Consider the following 16,628-nt stretch of genomic DNA (forward strand, 5'->3'; position numbering starts at 1 on the left):
GAGAACTAACATGAGCACTGGAGTGTGTGATTATAAGTAAATGTTCTTTCTACAGTCTTTGGTATAAAAGTAGGAGCTACAACATTTGTGATCATAATGAAGTGATGTTTGATTTTTTGCCTGATGCACATTTTTAATATGTTCTAATATGTTCTGACTACAAGATATACATAATACTCCTGCACTGTGAGATGTCAATTCATTTAAATATATCCATTATAGGGGAAAAATTTTAAATGAATATATATATACACACATGCAGTTCCTTCTTTGTCCTCATGGATTGGTTTTTGCTATATGCATTCTATATGCAGCTGTGTGATGTTTTATCAAATCATGTCCAATCAATAAACTTTTCCACGTGTAGACTCTAATCAAAGATAGAAACATCTCAGTAAAGATCAAGAGAATTGGGAGGCCCCGGATCTATTTTTTATTTTTTTTGTATTGTTGCAAAGAGTCTAATATTATAATAATTTTAGACATACTTATTTTTCAGCTGTATTGTATTAAATGGCACTTAAATAAATCAGAGCTGTTTATTAGTGTTTAGTAAAATGTGTTTCACTGACAGTTACAAGATACCCACATTGGAGACTTCTTCCTGAAATGTTAAATTACTGCTGTGGAATCACTGCTGTAAAAATGACTCAGAGTCACTTGGGAGTCGACTCTTTTTGGTGAGTCGACTCAGTGAAAAGAGCAGGAATTCTCATGAGCTCAGGGCGTTTCCTCTGCGCTGAGACCTGCTGGCTTTACCTGGCAGCCTTGTGAGATACATCTGATTGGCTGGAAGGTCAGGGGGTGGGGCTTTGACTATAACGCTGCACTTCTACATGCTGGTGTGTGTGTGTGTGTGTGATAGGAGTTTATGACGTACAGTGTAGTGCGATTCTTGAGTCAGCTGGGTGCAGGTGGAGGTGGAGGTGGAGGTGCAGGTGGAAGTGCAGGTGGAAGTACAGACGCTTCTCTCTTGACAGGTACGTTTTTATTGATTGATTTTATTGATTGAAAGGTGAATTATTGATAAAAAAAACAGTCACTTTGTTGCTCACAGTGTGATCTTTATGTAGCTGTTAGACTTCTAAAGCTGCACTGTGTACACACACACACACACACACACACACACACACACACACACACACACACACACACACACACCCTTATCTAACCCAGTAACCTCATTCTTAAATTAAAAGAAATGTAATGCATTAAAATTGTATAGTTTGATCAATAAATTGTTTTTATTAATTTAATACTAATTATTTATTTATAATTTTCGTACGTGAACAAAATAGAAAGTTGCCTTAAAGATTTGTTTTTATGAAAATAAAAATAAAAAATCTACGGTGATCCGCACTGACGTTGTATTTGGCAGATTAAAGCACACAAAGATGTAAACGTTGTCAAATAAATAAGCAATTAACAAAGTAAATAAATAAATAAATAAACAGCTTAATGAGTGAAGTATTTTGTTTAAGCAGTTTTGTGTTTGGTTTCTTGATAGTGTTCGGGTTTCATTTAATCCTCATGATTTTTTTAAATGATTGTATTTTTTAATTAAATGTTTAGCACTTATTATTTTTATTATTTTTATTATTTTAAATAAATAATTGATACAATAATACAAATTATCTGAATTGTCAGATATTGCAGTTTATTTGAAGACACATCGCCACACCATGATATAATAGCAATCCCAACAACACACACACACACACACACACACACACACACACACACACACACACACACACACACACAAACTGAGTATTAATTGATACAGTAATCGTCTGCTAGTTTCTGTTTGTAATCGCATTTTTATTGCACTTGTGTTTCACTGTGCAGCTTCCACACGGATGTCATAGTGCACAGTCTGTAGTGAGCCTAAGAAGGGAACATGGAAGGGTTTGGAAGTGGAACCTAAACTGATCATTTCAAACCCTTTTCATTCCCATGATAATTAAGTTCTAGTAAACCGCAAGAGATGTTTTTGTTCTCGAGCTTCACCCAGAGCTGAAGATATCAAATAATGAATTTTATAGCGTGTGTATATGTGTGTATGTGGGTGTGTGTGTGTGTGTGTGTGTGTGTGTTGTGATCGATGATGTTTTTGATGTGTGATAGACAAGTGTGTCCTGTGTGTTATGATAAAGATCTGACCATGACGTTATACATAACAAGAATGTAGTGTTATCATTTCTTTCTCTTTACGTGTGTGTGTGTGTGTGTGTTTTTTTTTTTTTAAGAACGTGAGCTGCTCATGCAGAAATCCTCCATAACACCATTTTCACTTTTCAGGTTTCCCTCCTGTGTGTGAGAGAGAGAAGGAGAGAGAGTGAAATCCTTTGTGTGTGTGTGTGTGTGTGTGTGTGTGTGTGTGTGTGTGTGTGTGTGTGCCGGTGCATGTGTGTTTACTGTAAATGATTTACACTTTGGGTTTGTGGGCACCTGATCATAAGATCAGTGTGTCTTTTTTTTTAACTTCCCATTCCACGTTATAATGACCTTCACTCTTCTGGGAAGATGTTCCACTAGATTTGTGTGAGATTCTTTCAGCCACAGGGGTGTTGGTAAAGTCGTACTGATGTAGGTGAGGTGATCAGGCCTGGGGTTCAGTCAGTGTTCACATCCATCCATGCGTTTTATAGCAGGAGATCTTTCTCTCCAGCCTGTGTAAAGCAGATATTTTTGGAGCCAGGTTTGAAGCCACGAGGTGAGAACATGTGTGTTATGTTCGCTCTAGCCTTCAGCAGGAGTTCAGTACAGGGAATGAAGAAATGTCTTCACCCATTACCACCGGCTAGTTCCTCGACGGCAAACTGAAGTCATACATTACAAATCCATTTTTATTTGCCCAAAGTGTGTGTGTGAACCAAAGGTTTAAACTCAGGATTGATGAAATCTAGGAATCCGTAATATTGCATGTTTTAGAATTCATCTTGTGATTGAAGTTTTAGATAAAAAAGCAATGATAAAAGAATGGAAAAACTTCAGATGTATTGTTGGTACCAGCTTTTTTGGACCATCAGAATATCAGGGACCGTCTAAGAAAGTACATTTCTGCTCATGTATATCCAAAGCTACAGCTGTAATACTTAAACCATCCACCGGGGCAGGATCCAGTGCCGCGCCGTTAAAAGAGCTGCCACCGAGACACAAGCATGTTGTGAGGAACATGTCTACAGTAATACCTCGATACTTGTTGGTTGTGGAACTCATCCACCCCTCCATCCCTCCATCCATCCAGCCAAAAACAAGCTTCTATCTAAATTTACATACAGCATGATCTAATTAAATTGCTTTACATCATACTGTATGTAAATATAGATAGTAGCTTGTTTGATTCAGAGGATCGTCCGTCTCCATACCCCTCTGTCCTTTACATCTTCTTTCAAACCAACTACCTGCATGTCCTCCCTCACCACATCCATAATCCTCGTCCTTGGTCTTCCTCTTTTCCTGCTTCCTGGTGGCTCCATCCTCAGTATTCTCCTACTGATATACCCCATGTCTCTCCTCTGCACATGTCCAAACCATCTCAATCACACCTCCCTCACCTTGTCTCCAAAACGTCCTACATGCACTGTCCCTCTAATAAACTCATTTCTAATCCTGTCCATCGTCGTCACTCCCAACGAACATCTCAACATCTTCAGCTCTGCTACCTCCAGCTCCACCTCCTGTCTTTTACTCAAAGTAACCTGCTGTATACTCTGATGTGAGTAAAATGCTTTCTAAATCATCAAAATATCATCAGGCCTGATTACAAAAATACTGGATCGTATGCATGCAAAGCATTCTGGATCAAAAGATCATATCATATTGTACTGTGTGGAAGCCTGATGTTTACACTTGTCAGTATTGCACATTGATAGAACATTCTGCAGCAGGAGGTCATAGATTCGTCTGTAACTTTTTGAAAAATTCAGTATGTTGTAAGATTCCTCCAGAGCCTCCTGGACCTTTAACAAGGTTAATACCCCTGTTCAGTTTAAACTGATGCTTGGATTGTATCAAAAGCGAGTTCATTCTAGAACACACTAAGGTGCTTTGGAAGCAGGTTATCCAAAACTGCTTGCGTGACATCATCGCTGTGTTCTTAAGGCAACCCTCTCCATCCAGCTTATTCATGTTATTGTTCTTTCCATGAAATGGGAACGTTCTCCCAACGCACAGTAGCTTGCAACTGGCACGCAAACTTTCCAAGACAAATCTGATTGTGTGAGTGCAGGTGTAGACCTGGAGTGCAGCCCTACCTACTCGCTCTTCAGGTTTACAGTGACGTGCGTGTGTGTGTGTGTGTGTGTGTGTGTGTGGTGTTCATTCTTTTAATTAACATGGTTTGCCAGGGCTTTGGTATGCTGAACAACTTGAAAAGTACCCCTGCGCGAACAATGATCGTCATTCATGTGCGTTTTGTGTTCCCCCGCCGCCGCGCTCTTCCTGTTCCTGCTGCTCACAAACGAAGGTCTTTGGTAATATTCTGAATGCGAGATCATCCTGTGATGCGTTTCATTGAATAGAAAATACACAATAGTTACTGTTTGATTTGCAGTCGGAGATCGCTCATTGTCTTGTTAACGTTTTAGTGTCCCAGCGGCGTTATTGTTATCGTTTTCGTTTGTTTGCTCGATTGCTAAATCAAAGTCCGGGTCGTGTCGTAGTTTTGGGTCGACTGCATTGAAACGATTGTGAGCTTGTACGTCTGTAGGCATCGACAGGGCTACAGCTCAGGCAGTGTTCTCATTTTATTCATACCTTCTTTAATTGTTTCTCTTGATAACGCACCCATATGATCTCTGAAGTCTGTGAAGGCTGGTTTCAGACATTCATAGCAACAACTCTTGTTGCTAGGGTGGTTCCCTTAACCAAGGTAACACCTTTTGTACATTTAGTATATAACTGGAACGGTGCATGAAGTGTGTTTTTGAAGCTTTTTTTCTGGTTCCACTCGAGGTTTCTTCCTCATACCATCCTTGCCACAGTCACCCCAGGCTTGCTTATCACGGATAAATACACATAATTCACTTATATTCATATTTTCATTTACATTCTGTTAAGTTTCTTTGAGACAAGTTCATTATACCACTATTACTTTAATATCAGCACATGAAGATTTTAATGACAATCACATTGGGACACTTTAATTCTGGCCTACTGTCAATATCTCGGTCATATTCATACCATCTGTTTCTAGTTAGACTTTACAGTGTACTTAATACTTTGATATTTGTATTTATTTTATTTCTTCATATTCTATTTCTATTACATGTCGGACGGTCGTTAAAAGCGTCTCTGGATTCTTGAATTTGTGAAACATTTTATGTGTCCTTGTCATTTTACCAACTAATGGGACGTCCCAAAACGTGTCTAGGATTTGCGATTTCTCTAACCAGACATGTGGTCTAAACTTTTATACATCGTTTCATCTTAAATATATTCTGTTATGGTTCATAGAGTCGGACTGATGCTGATAATAGTGTGGGGTATTAATCTGGCACCATGCTTGTACTCGTACTCGTATTTGTGAAGAATGTTCCAGAATCATCACATGCCATTAGGAAAGCAGTGGCACAGGGGTGCAATTAAGAGTGGGAGCTTCATTTCACTGAGGAATCGACTATAATGGATGGTTGATATTTCGTCATTATGTAGTTATTTTGAATGCAAATCTCAAATATAAAACCCTGTGGAGGAGCATAAGGATTTCTTTACGAGCAGCACCTATGTGGTGGTATAAAAACCTTTCAAAACTCGTTGTGTTTACAAGAAAGTACTTTATTTATCACCTTACACACTTATCACCAATGCAGCGCTCCCAGTCACTTCTGGAATGTGTCCTGGAAGTCTTCTTTTCGAAGCGTGTCAAGTGTTGACCTTTGATCTTCGAGGAGAGTTTGAAGTCCCCAGGAGCCAAATCTGGTGAGTAGGGTGTGGATCGCTCTCAGACGATCATGCACAAGTTGCCGAAGGGTTTGGATATTTTCGGGGGTTAAACTCGTTGAAGGTCTTCCTGATCTCTCTTCGTCTTCCAGCGATGTTCTTCCACTTTTGAAGCACGTGCCGCTCAAAACACCTCGAAAGCCTTGTTGCAGTGTATGTCAAGCGTATGTCACGTTAAACGTCTCTGTGGCAGATTGGTCCAGTTTCAAACAGAAATTCACATTAGTTTTAATTTGCATAATGAAATCACAGATGTGGTAGTCTCGAAACTTTTTGATACCACCTCATAATATCAACCAACATCAACGGAGCTACATGAAATCCACACTGATTGTGGTTAAAATTGGTGAGATTCAAAACAAAATCCTCTTTTTTTAGAGACACGTTCCTTTTGTTTCTATGCAACAATGTCAGGAATTGAATCCTCCCTTATCATGAATATAAATGATATAAATATCATTTCAGACCACTGTTTGTTCTCTAATTAACGCTTCTAGAGCTCAGACGTACGCTTCGGCTCATCGTCTGGTCGTATAGTGAAGTCGTTTCCAATGAGTCGGAGACCAGACGGAATTTAATGGTGTGAGTTGAAGTATTGAATGGTAGACATGTTGCTTCAGGATTTCTTTCACTTTCTGGAATAAGTCTCCAAAAAAAAAAAAAAAAACTGTTGCACTCCACCTCCATGTTTTACTGTAGGGGTGAAAAAAGTCATATTTGCCTCCACAGATTCTTCCAGTCATTCACTTCTTGTGTGTTTTTGCATTTTACCGAGTCCGAAACCAAGAAACATGTATCTGTCTTGAAATACATACAATTCTAGTTGTTTTCAGACTTTTCACAGGCATATAGAAACTTAAAGCGCTCATCCAGGACGGCCTCACAACCATCTGCTCCTCAGAACAGAAAGCGATAACATTTCTCGTTTAATCATATCTCAAACCATCACAAGAGCAAACAAACAATGCCATTTTCCTGTTCTGTTTTTCCTGCTTGTTCTAGGGCGTTGTTAGCAATTAAACATTTTATTTGTACTGAATTAAAAAGGTGCAACCATGCTAACGCTAAAACGGGTGAAGTATGAAAACACCCTTGTATGAACCTGGAAGGTGTAGGGTGTGACCTGCTTCGCTGCAGGTTTCGCAACCGCCGAAGAGCGTGACAGGGTTCTCAACTTCGTTGTGTTAGCAAACACTGCTTGCTCACTGTTTGTTTATGCTCTTTAATGATGCTATCGAATGGCAAAGGGAATAAGTGTCGGTTTGCTTTGATTCTGATTCGCTCTGTGTTTCAGTTTCCCGGTGTGGCGTCTTTGCTCCCTGAAGGCGTCGATCGATTTTTCACCGCTTCTCAAGTGCGATGCCGATGCGTGACTCCTGGCAATGCGACTTTGCGCCAGGATTGACGCTCAGAATGAACAGTGCAGGAAGCTGTGACAGCGTGATTAGCATCAACTCGGGCTACGTGAGTATGAATTATAGTTGAAAGTGTGAGTCAAATTGCATTAGTCAATTTTGTACGAATGTTTAAGGTGTAAAATGGCAAAAATCGTATATGTATAATTGTTTTATTTTTATTGACTTTACCATGATACTGGGGGAAGTGGGAGCTCAGTAGTAAAGGCTTTGGGTTCATGATCAGAAAGTCGTGGGTTTAAGCCACAGTATCACCACACTGCCACTCTTGGGCCCATTAGCAAGGCCCTTACAATAGGTTGTTGAGTGTGTAATTTTTACTTTTTTTACTTCTAATAAAAGGTTAAGAAGATCCTGAGCCTTCTAAGCCAACAGTATTTGAGAGAATGCATCCTCTTTAATGGCACTTTATTGCATAAAACTCACTTTTTCACTAATGATAGGGTCCACAATCCCTGAAAAATCCGTAGCTCAATATATCGCCAGATATTACACTCGAAAAAAGAAGCTACGTTCTGGTGTTCCATGTCGGGGCCGGTTTTTCTATTCATCAGAGAGATAAGAAAAGCAAATATCAAACGTTCTGATCCACTGCTCATTTGTTACTGCCTAGTTGTGGAACGAGGATGCGTTGAGGTACAAAAAAAGCCCCGGGACATTCTGTATGTGACAAATAAATGTCACTGCACCTGGAAACGTTGCAGAAATATATGATTGGTTAGACCTCGTGATGTATGAATGCGAGGCGCTACAGCGTGAAAAGGGAGCAGAAGAACAGGAAGTCTGAGCCTATGGGCAAATTATTTCACACTAAGCACTAAGTTAGCACATTTATTCCATTGTTGAATTCTTAAAGTAAACCTATAAAAACCTAAATATTATGAGCAAACTCCCAAAAATATGTTTGGATCAGATTTTTTGAGCTGCTATAGCCCATGGTCTGAGAGGTTTTATGTTGTTTTGTTACACAGCACTGGTCACAATTAAGCCACAGTGTGTATATTAAACATCTACTCCATCATCACCATGTGTTGTTCAGACTACACAACTAGTCATACCAATGTTTTCTCCACTGCTCTGACTAGAAGACTTCACCACAGCAATGACTAGCGATTTTAAATACAAACTCATCAACCAATCTGAAGTAAAGCATACTTTTCTTTCTTGTCTATTCGTGGTAGAGTGACGACAGTATGGAGCATCTATCTGCCGAAGAGCGTGCATGTCTCATGTTCTTGGAGGAAACAATCGAATCTTTGGAGACAGAGGACGACAGTGGCGTGTCAAATGACGAACCAGACCATCTGCCTCACAATCTGACAAATAAGACGGCTCATCTTGGGTCTGTTAGTCAAGTTAAACCAGAAGGTGAGTTTAAAGTGTGACCTCAAAGACATGAAGGGTTTGCTTGAGTCTTGGCTCCAAATGATCATTAATTTTACTGAACTGAATGGAAAGGCCATTAAACAGAATCTGTGAACAACAAAGCAGGAAGTAACTTGCTGTTTCTGGAATGGCAGGATATTTTAGACAAAATCTGAAATCAGATGTGCAGGTGAAGTCCTTCTGAGGCTGTAAGAGCCCAGGATATTTGTTATGAGGAAAAAAACTTTATAACGTTTCTCTATTAAGATTTCAAAAGATTGGTGTTATAATATTGTTATTTTGTTCACGTATAGCTCACATTTTTATCTACTTTTCCGCCACTTGTTTGTGTTTGCAGAATTCTCAGTCCATGATGACCCTAAAAAACTTTTGGGAAAAGAACATAAATCCAACAAATTACTTGTTCCAACACCACTAGTTTTAGCCAATGGAAATAGCAAATTACTGCAAAAAAATGGTTCCTTCACTGGTGAACAAAAGCCAGCTATACTGCCCAATGCAGCTAAAACCGCTGCGTTAAACTCTCACAAGTCTTCAGCGCTACTGACTTCTGCAGATTTAACTACTAGATCATCTCCAAATCCTGGGAGACATAAACCAGAAGCGAACCCATACAGAGAGATGAATAACCTACCACCTTCTTTTATACCCGAGCCTCCGGTCAGGTCTGACCCTCCAACTGGTGCTCCAGCCAAAGACAACCCTCCTAAGAGTAACTTTGATCCGAAGCCCGATAAGAAGCTTAAGAGTGATTTATCCAAAATGTCGATGGAGCTGCTTCCTCCACCTTCAGACTTTATGGATGAACCAGTACTCCTTCCTCCTGCTCTACCAGCAGAACAAAGCCAACCCCAAAGGCTTTCTTCACAGCTTGCACCTCAGGTCCAACCACAGCCTTGTCAAAATGAAAGCTTGCCAACTGCCCCTCCTCTGGGTTTTGACGAACATATCAAAACGCCAGTAACATCATTGTCGACGTCCCCAAGAGGACAGCTGTCCCCAAATGAACTAGACAAGTTGCGTAAAAAAGCATCACTAAAAAAAGTCCCTGAAAAATTACCAGTGGTTCAAGTAAAATCTGACCATAACGTATCAGACCAGGCAAATTCTCCAACCTTTGGTACAGATCACAGTGCAGTCACTGGATTGGAATATGGAGAACCTAAAAGCCCACCTACTGTGGCACCCAAACCAAAAAAACTGCCGTCCAGCATTGTCCTAAAAAGCCACAAAGATGCAACCCCAGGTCATACACTCGTTTCACCAGGTGACCGTATGATGATCAACAAACAGAAGATTCATCAGGAAGCTCTAAAGAAACTCGGCTTGCTGAAAACTGAGGAGATCAACTCTGGTCTCTGCTCCAGTCCACCACACAAGACCCCTCTACAGACTTCCTTTAACACAAGCAATTCTCCAGATTCTACTGTGCTGGTCCATGGTGATCACCAAACAATCGTTGAGGCACAAGGAAGAACATATTTTTCATTTTTGCCCGTGCACCCTGAAAAAGGAGAACGAGAAAATCTCTTGGTCACAAGGGAAAGTCCAAAACCCTTCGAAATGAAGTCGGCATCTATGGAGCGCTCTGGCGTCGGTCTGAAAAGCCTCACACTCGAGAATCCATCACATCTAACAAGCCAAGAAGAGAGTCCAGAGAATGTGGTGCTTCCTCAAGGACTTCAGCAAAATAATCATTCTCGAAATGCTTCCATGGATTGCTGGAAGGACTTTAGCCAGATGCCTTCTGAACCAATCAGAGGATCAGAACTCAGAAGATCTTTACCCATCCCTGCTCCATTACCGGCACAGTCGAAGCCTGAGCCCCAGAAGCCTCTTCGGTCACATGGCATCAGTGTGGTCATCTCCCCACAGAGCAACAATGGTGAGGACCGCAAGCAGGCGCTGAGGAGATTGGGATTGATCAAAGAATAATGTGCAAAAAAACGACAGACCTGAAAATGATAACTTTGCAAAACAGGAACAATTATCTAGGATTAGTGTATATCTTTTACTTTCTGATCATTAGATTGGAATAGGGAGGCTGTGGTGTAGCACAGACACGGGTTTTCATTCCCGGTCCGGGTAAACCCCTTGCCCTGTGAAACGGCTAACTGACACTGCTTTTTAACTCGGGTGGTTGTGTTGGAGCAGAGACAACACTGCGGTGGTGGACAGTATGGAAGTAAATGTAACTTCCGTTTTTTCATGTGTCTGTACTTTACTGAAGTATTTGTATTTGGGAGACTGTAACTTCACCAACTACATTTTGTGAAATCAGTCGTTCCTTTTTATTTCTGAGGATAAAAACCAATCAGGGTGACCCTAACTCTAGCACGAACATCCAGTTCAGCATCAGTGCAACAGCAAGCAGAACATTTAGAGAGAAATAAATGATGTAGAAACTCCAGACTCGAACTCGACACAACACACGTGGAATTATTTGGTTGATTTTTTTAAGAAGAGGAAATGATGTTTTGGGTTCATGATGATTGTAATAGAAATCAATCAGTGTTTGAGTCATTAATATCATTCTATTAATAGATCAGTGTGCTGAGAGTCACATTCGAGTCTTTTCACATGAACTGAGGTGATTAAGTAAAGAATATTGTGATAAAAATGATAACAGGAACATTATAGTTATAATAAATCAGTACTTTAGATACTTAAGGGTAAATACTTTTGTACTTTTACTCAAGTGAAAGTTTAAAGGGACACTTTTACTGGAGTCATATTTTACAGAGTGAATCTCTACTGTAACTCAAATACATGGTTTGTGTACTTCATCCACCACAGGAAAACACTACAGTGCAGAACGGGGGGGTCTCCAGGATATGGTTCGGAAGCCTGTTTTGTAAGATGTAGTTACAAATGGGTCTCTGTGCATCCACTGGGCTAAAGGTGCTGGATAAAAAGTTTTAAAGACAATCTTGGAATTCGTTTATGTTTTGGAATTGTGTTATTTTTTATTTTGGTGCATATTTGGTGCATTTCGAAAAACAGAGCAATTTACACTACTAAAGCAGCAGACACGCGGACGAACATTTTAAAAATTTTGTCGTATCGTCATCGTACGATCGAAAAATCGTTAGTCGGACCATCGTCACTCGGGGACCATCACCGGTCTCACCGCTGCGGCCCGGGTTCGATCCCCAGTCAGGGAACCAACCCCAGCCACTCTTAGTGCCGGTCCCAAGCCCGGATAAATGGGGAGGGTTGCGTTAGGAAGGGCATCCAGCGTAAAAACGTGCCAAATCAAACATGCGGATGATCCACTGTGGCGCCCCCTAATGGGAGAAGCCGAAAGAAAGTAGCTTAGTAAATGTTGCCCTTAGCGCACAGCCCCTACACTCATATTTAGCAAGTTATTCTACTGTTTATTTTTCTTGAGGTCTTTGTTATTAAAAATAAGGGCAGGCACCAAAATTTGACACCAAAGTCAAGTGTGAACATTGCTTAGCAATGAGTTTCAAACTGTTCTTTTTTTTGTCCCTCATGCTTTGTTCCAAGGACACAGTTCTTCTCTTTTTAACAGCACTTTATTACGCATCGAATAATAAACTGTTTGTACTTGAAGCATTATTTCTCATCCTCATTAGAACCAAAATGTCAGGAACCTTGAATAATGGTGTCCCAAACCATAACCAATACATAAATACAAGAGGAAGACAAATTAAACCATCCAGGAGGGCCAGCAGTCCAGGAGGGCAGCGATCAGGGTGTATGGGGGGGTTTCCAGAGTTGTTCATGTGCTGACTCTCACACAAAGCTTGTTGTTTTGTCCTTAAAAAAAAGCTGATCCCTATTTTTCATCTCAACACAACTCCGGCATACTCAGGGTTCTTTTCATAGCTTCAGCAGGTTGAAGGCTGATCCTGGTGAAACCCGTCAGACCTGATATGGAAGTACTCGATCTTTATGGCTTAAAGTCAGCGTTATGTAACATTAACCCATGTCATGTCTCTGTTTTACCACAAAACGTCATTCTAAGGTTTTATTATTTTTGGAAACATTCAGTGCGGTCCTACTTGACATGTAAACAGCCCGGTTAACATTATCTTTGGTAGAAAGGTCTATGTTTTTCTTGCTCTCATTTTCTTAGTCTATAAAATTTTACAATTGTTAACAATAAATATTTTAGCCTATTGTTTTGCTCTAACTTTCGACTGCTCTTTGGAATCCTGTATATGAGCGTCGTACTGTAGACGAGTGGACCCTCACAGTACAGAGCTGCAGTGCCCTCTAGTGGATTCCTAAGTGCAACACTAGTGATCTGACATTGTACTTGGTCTTATTGTACAGGGGCCAAATTAAAATAACATCCACAATCAAACCTAATCCAGGGGCCACATAAAAATTCTATATAGATAGTATTTTTTAACATTTTTGCATCAGTAAAAAAAATATTTATTTCTATGTAATTAGTAGATGCGCTATACTTTTATTATTTAAAAAGTCACCAATAATGTGTGGCCAATATTTGATACGTAGAATGATTTCTCCTCAATAAACTGTATGACCATTTCTAATATCTTCTTTTACCAATCTATAGCGAGGGTGCCAATAATTATGGAGTTGTGTACTGTAATTTGTAAACACGGAAGTATTAGAAATCTGACAATAGTAATTGCAAATTAATGAATCTTTTATTGCAGCCGTATTATAAAACCATGAATGTGTGCACCCAGTACATGTGGTTCTCTTGGGCCCCTGAGCAAGGCCCTTAACCCCGTAGCTGCTCAGTTGTATGAATGAGATAAATGTAAGTCACACTGAATAAAAAACGTTTTCTAAATGCCATTAATGTAAACGTGCACATTTGACATTTTCTTCCCGTCGCACCTCCACCTCTGGAGAAACAACGTCGTATTAAAGCCGTACATGATTCTGCTGTTGCTTGTCAGGAAAAGGAAGTGACACGTTTGGCTACGAGGTTTTGTTACGACACTCCGGCATGCTCTGAGCCCACACAGGAGGATTGAGATGATGAGTAATGCCAGTGGCCTGCTGATTGAGTTTATTTCTCACAGCTGCTCCTTCATGTTCCTTCATGCTTCTTAGTGTGAGGCCTCTCGCGCACAAACAATAACCACAATAACGCTTGTGGTTGACCAGCAATCTCCATAATAACTCCTGCTGGGCTCTAATGGCTAAACAGTGGGGCGGATATTTGCGGGGATCATGCTGGAGACATCGCTGATACTTATTTCATTATTGTATTTCCTTTGGTTCTTAATTTGAGGAGAATTTTTTTAAGACATAAAAGCTTTAGTTTGCACAGATGTTTGAATCTGACCAAAGATGACTTAATTGAGAACAATTTCTGGGAGACTGCATGCTATGCACTGAAGGTTCACCTACAATGACAAAGGGTCTTGAACAACCATAATGAACACCTTTGGGTTGAATGTGAATGCTGACTGCACCCCAGGCCTCCTCACCTTCATCAGTACCTGATTTTAAAAACACCCTTGTAGCTGAATGAGCACAAAATCTCCACAAAATCTTGAGGAACATCTTCCTAGAAGAGTGGAGCTTATTATAACAGCAAATGAGAACAAACTGTGGAATTGAATGTTTAGAAATCACATACTAATCTTATGTGGGGGTGTCCACAAACTTACCATATAACATATCACATTTTTTGCTAGTTAGCAAACATACTGGGGTTATTAGCACATGAAATCTCACTCTATCCATGTTAGTGTTGTTTGAACCATCGAGCTAATATTATTGATGAGACCCTTTTCAGATTTAAAAACATTGAATTACAGTAAATTAGCCACAGGATTAGCATTCGTGACTTTTAGAATTACAGAGTTAAATGGACCCACCCATGTGTTTGTAAATTAACGTAGCTAAAGTAGCTAGTTATGTAGTAAAAGCTTGAAAAATGCTAGGTGTTTTTTGCTAACTAGCGAACCTGCTGGATTTATTAGCTAATTATTGTTACTGTAGAAGCAACCTGTTAGTATTTTTATAATGTATTTTGTAGATATTAACCCTTTACGTGACAGATTAACTGCTCTAGCTCTGTTATCTGGATGTATTTCTTTTCTATGCTAAATCTGATGAGTCAGAATCGTTCCAGTTCCCTTTGTCTGTTTTGTTCTTACTCAGCTAAATAATGACAGGAAGGCATCTTGTGTTTGGGTTTGTTCATGGTGAATTCTAACCTCTCTTCCTCCCATTTCTTGACCACACACACACACACACACACACTCAGACAGATCATCTGGATGACTAGCGATCCTCAGCAGATTACCTACACTGATTACTTCTGCATGTAATTTCATACCATCAGACGTTTACGGGCCTTTTCTGTATGTCGGAGATGAAAGACCGGGATTAAAGCCGTGCTCTGTGATTCAGCAACCAGCATGTAATCAGTGAACGAGGACGGCTGACCCAGCTGGAGATAATGAAGGAACTTTGACTAAATATATATACACATTTTTTGAATGTTTAAGAAGACTGAGGCCAAATCAGATACTAAACCCACATCAATGAAAGCTTCTGGAGAAATTACATCATGTTTCTATCAGGCTCTTCATCATGAGCAGCTGTTTTGAGCTTCGTGTTTGGGGGTTTTACCTCTAGATGTCACTGTGAGATACATTGAGCTCGAGAAGGTTTTGGCTCACAGATTCTTAACCTACTGGGAATTAGGAACATCACTGCTTCACCTGATACAATGGAGGACCAATGGATCTAAACTCAAGTCATATTTGGTCAGTAGTTGGTAGGGTAGAAGATGTACACAGATGATTACAGACTTTTAAAATTACTAGACAAACTTTTTGAGTTTTTTAGTTTCTGTTTCAATTCACCTAAAAAACTTTGAATCACACGATGTCTGGAATTGAATTTCAAACTAAAAGTGAATTTAAAGGCTTTCCAAATGATCCATTATAAATTCGGGGCTTTCCAAATGATTGATTTCCAAATGATGAATGGTTTCCAAAAATAATTCCCACTTGTTAAAGTGTTTCAAATTCAAAATCAAGATGGTATATACACAATTTCTACCAAAAATAAAAAAGTTTTTTCTTTATTAAAACTATATTTTAGATTCATTCCGAAAATGACATCCAGGAAACAGGCAAACATGAAACCCTTCATTACACAAAATGGATAATGTTCAGACTTTCAGAACTACAATGTGGCCTAAAAAATGACCACTCAGTGGAGGAACATGGTCCTAAAACACTGGAAATAAGTTCTGTATGGTAAAAAGAAGGTAGAAAGTGTGTGTGTGTATAAAAGGTATATTCCGGCTGCATGCCCTGTGTTCCCAGTACAGGCACTGAGATCCACCATGACCCTGGCCAGGATAAAGTGCTCACAAAAGATGAATGTTTTCAGTTGGAGATCTTCTTGAGTCTTGAATGAGCGAAGACTCTCAAAACTCTCAAGATTCTGAGCTCAAGATTCTAAAACTGTGGAATATCCCAAAAAGAATATTTGAATATTTTCCAATATTCCTTAAACCTTTGGAGGGACACTTGTGTTGTAGGTGAGGCAACTAAAGCAAAAAACAAAAGACCCTGGATTATAAAGTGGGCTCTGATACGGAAAGCCAATCAGCCCATAAACTTTTTTTATTTGTTTCAGCGGAAACATTTGTTTAGTTGTTTCTGTTTTTTGGGGCAACTAAAATGTTTTCGACTAATTATATAGTCATGTGTCGCAGTTAAATCGCTGTTAGTAAGCCAAGGAACAGTCGAGGAACCCTTTACTTCAGTTTCAGGTTCAGCACCATGTTTGCTCCACCATACAGGAAATGTCTGATTTCTCTTATTAGTGCACCTCCAAAACATGTCTATTCCATACGCATGCACAGTCTAACCCAGTCCTCCCAGTTTGTCATTCTGGAAATGA

General features: G+C 39.8%; 1 protein-coding gene across 2 annotated transcripts; it reads left to right on the forward strand.

Moving 5' to 3' along the window:
* The first annotated feature begins 876 nt into the window (after window positions 1-876).
* LOC124399292 (specifically androgen-regulated gene protein) lies at window positions 877-10,954 on the forward strand. Of its 2 annotated transcripts, XM_046870141.1 has the most exons (4): window positions 877-980; window positions 7,241-7,410; window positions 8,543-8,729; window positions 9,085-10,954. In XM_046870141.1, the coding sequence occupies exons 2-4, from the start codon at window positions 7,306-7,308 to the stop codon at window positions 10,680-10,682; spliced, it is 1,890 nt and encodes a 629-aa protein (XP_046726097.1). In that variant the 5' UTR covers window positions 877-980; window positions 7,241-7,305; the 3' UTR covers window positions 10,683-10,954. The 2 variants fall into 2 exon arrangements, with proteins under 2 accessions (XP_046726097.1, XP_046726098.1); XM_046870142.1 differs by lacking the exon at window positions 877-980 and having other exon boundaries at window positions 7,277-7,410; window positions 8,545-8,729.
* The last annotated feature ends 5,674 nt before the right edge of the window (window positions 10,955-16,628 follow it).

This window comes from Silurus meridionalis, chromosome 16 (genome assembly GCF_014805685.1).
Source record: "Silurus meridionalis isolate SWU-2019-XX chromosome 16, ASM1480568v1, whole genome shotgun sequence".
Lineage (NCBI taxonomy): Eukaryota > Metazoa > Chordata > Actinopteri > Siluriformes > Siluridae > Silurus > Silurus meridionalis.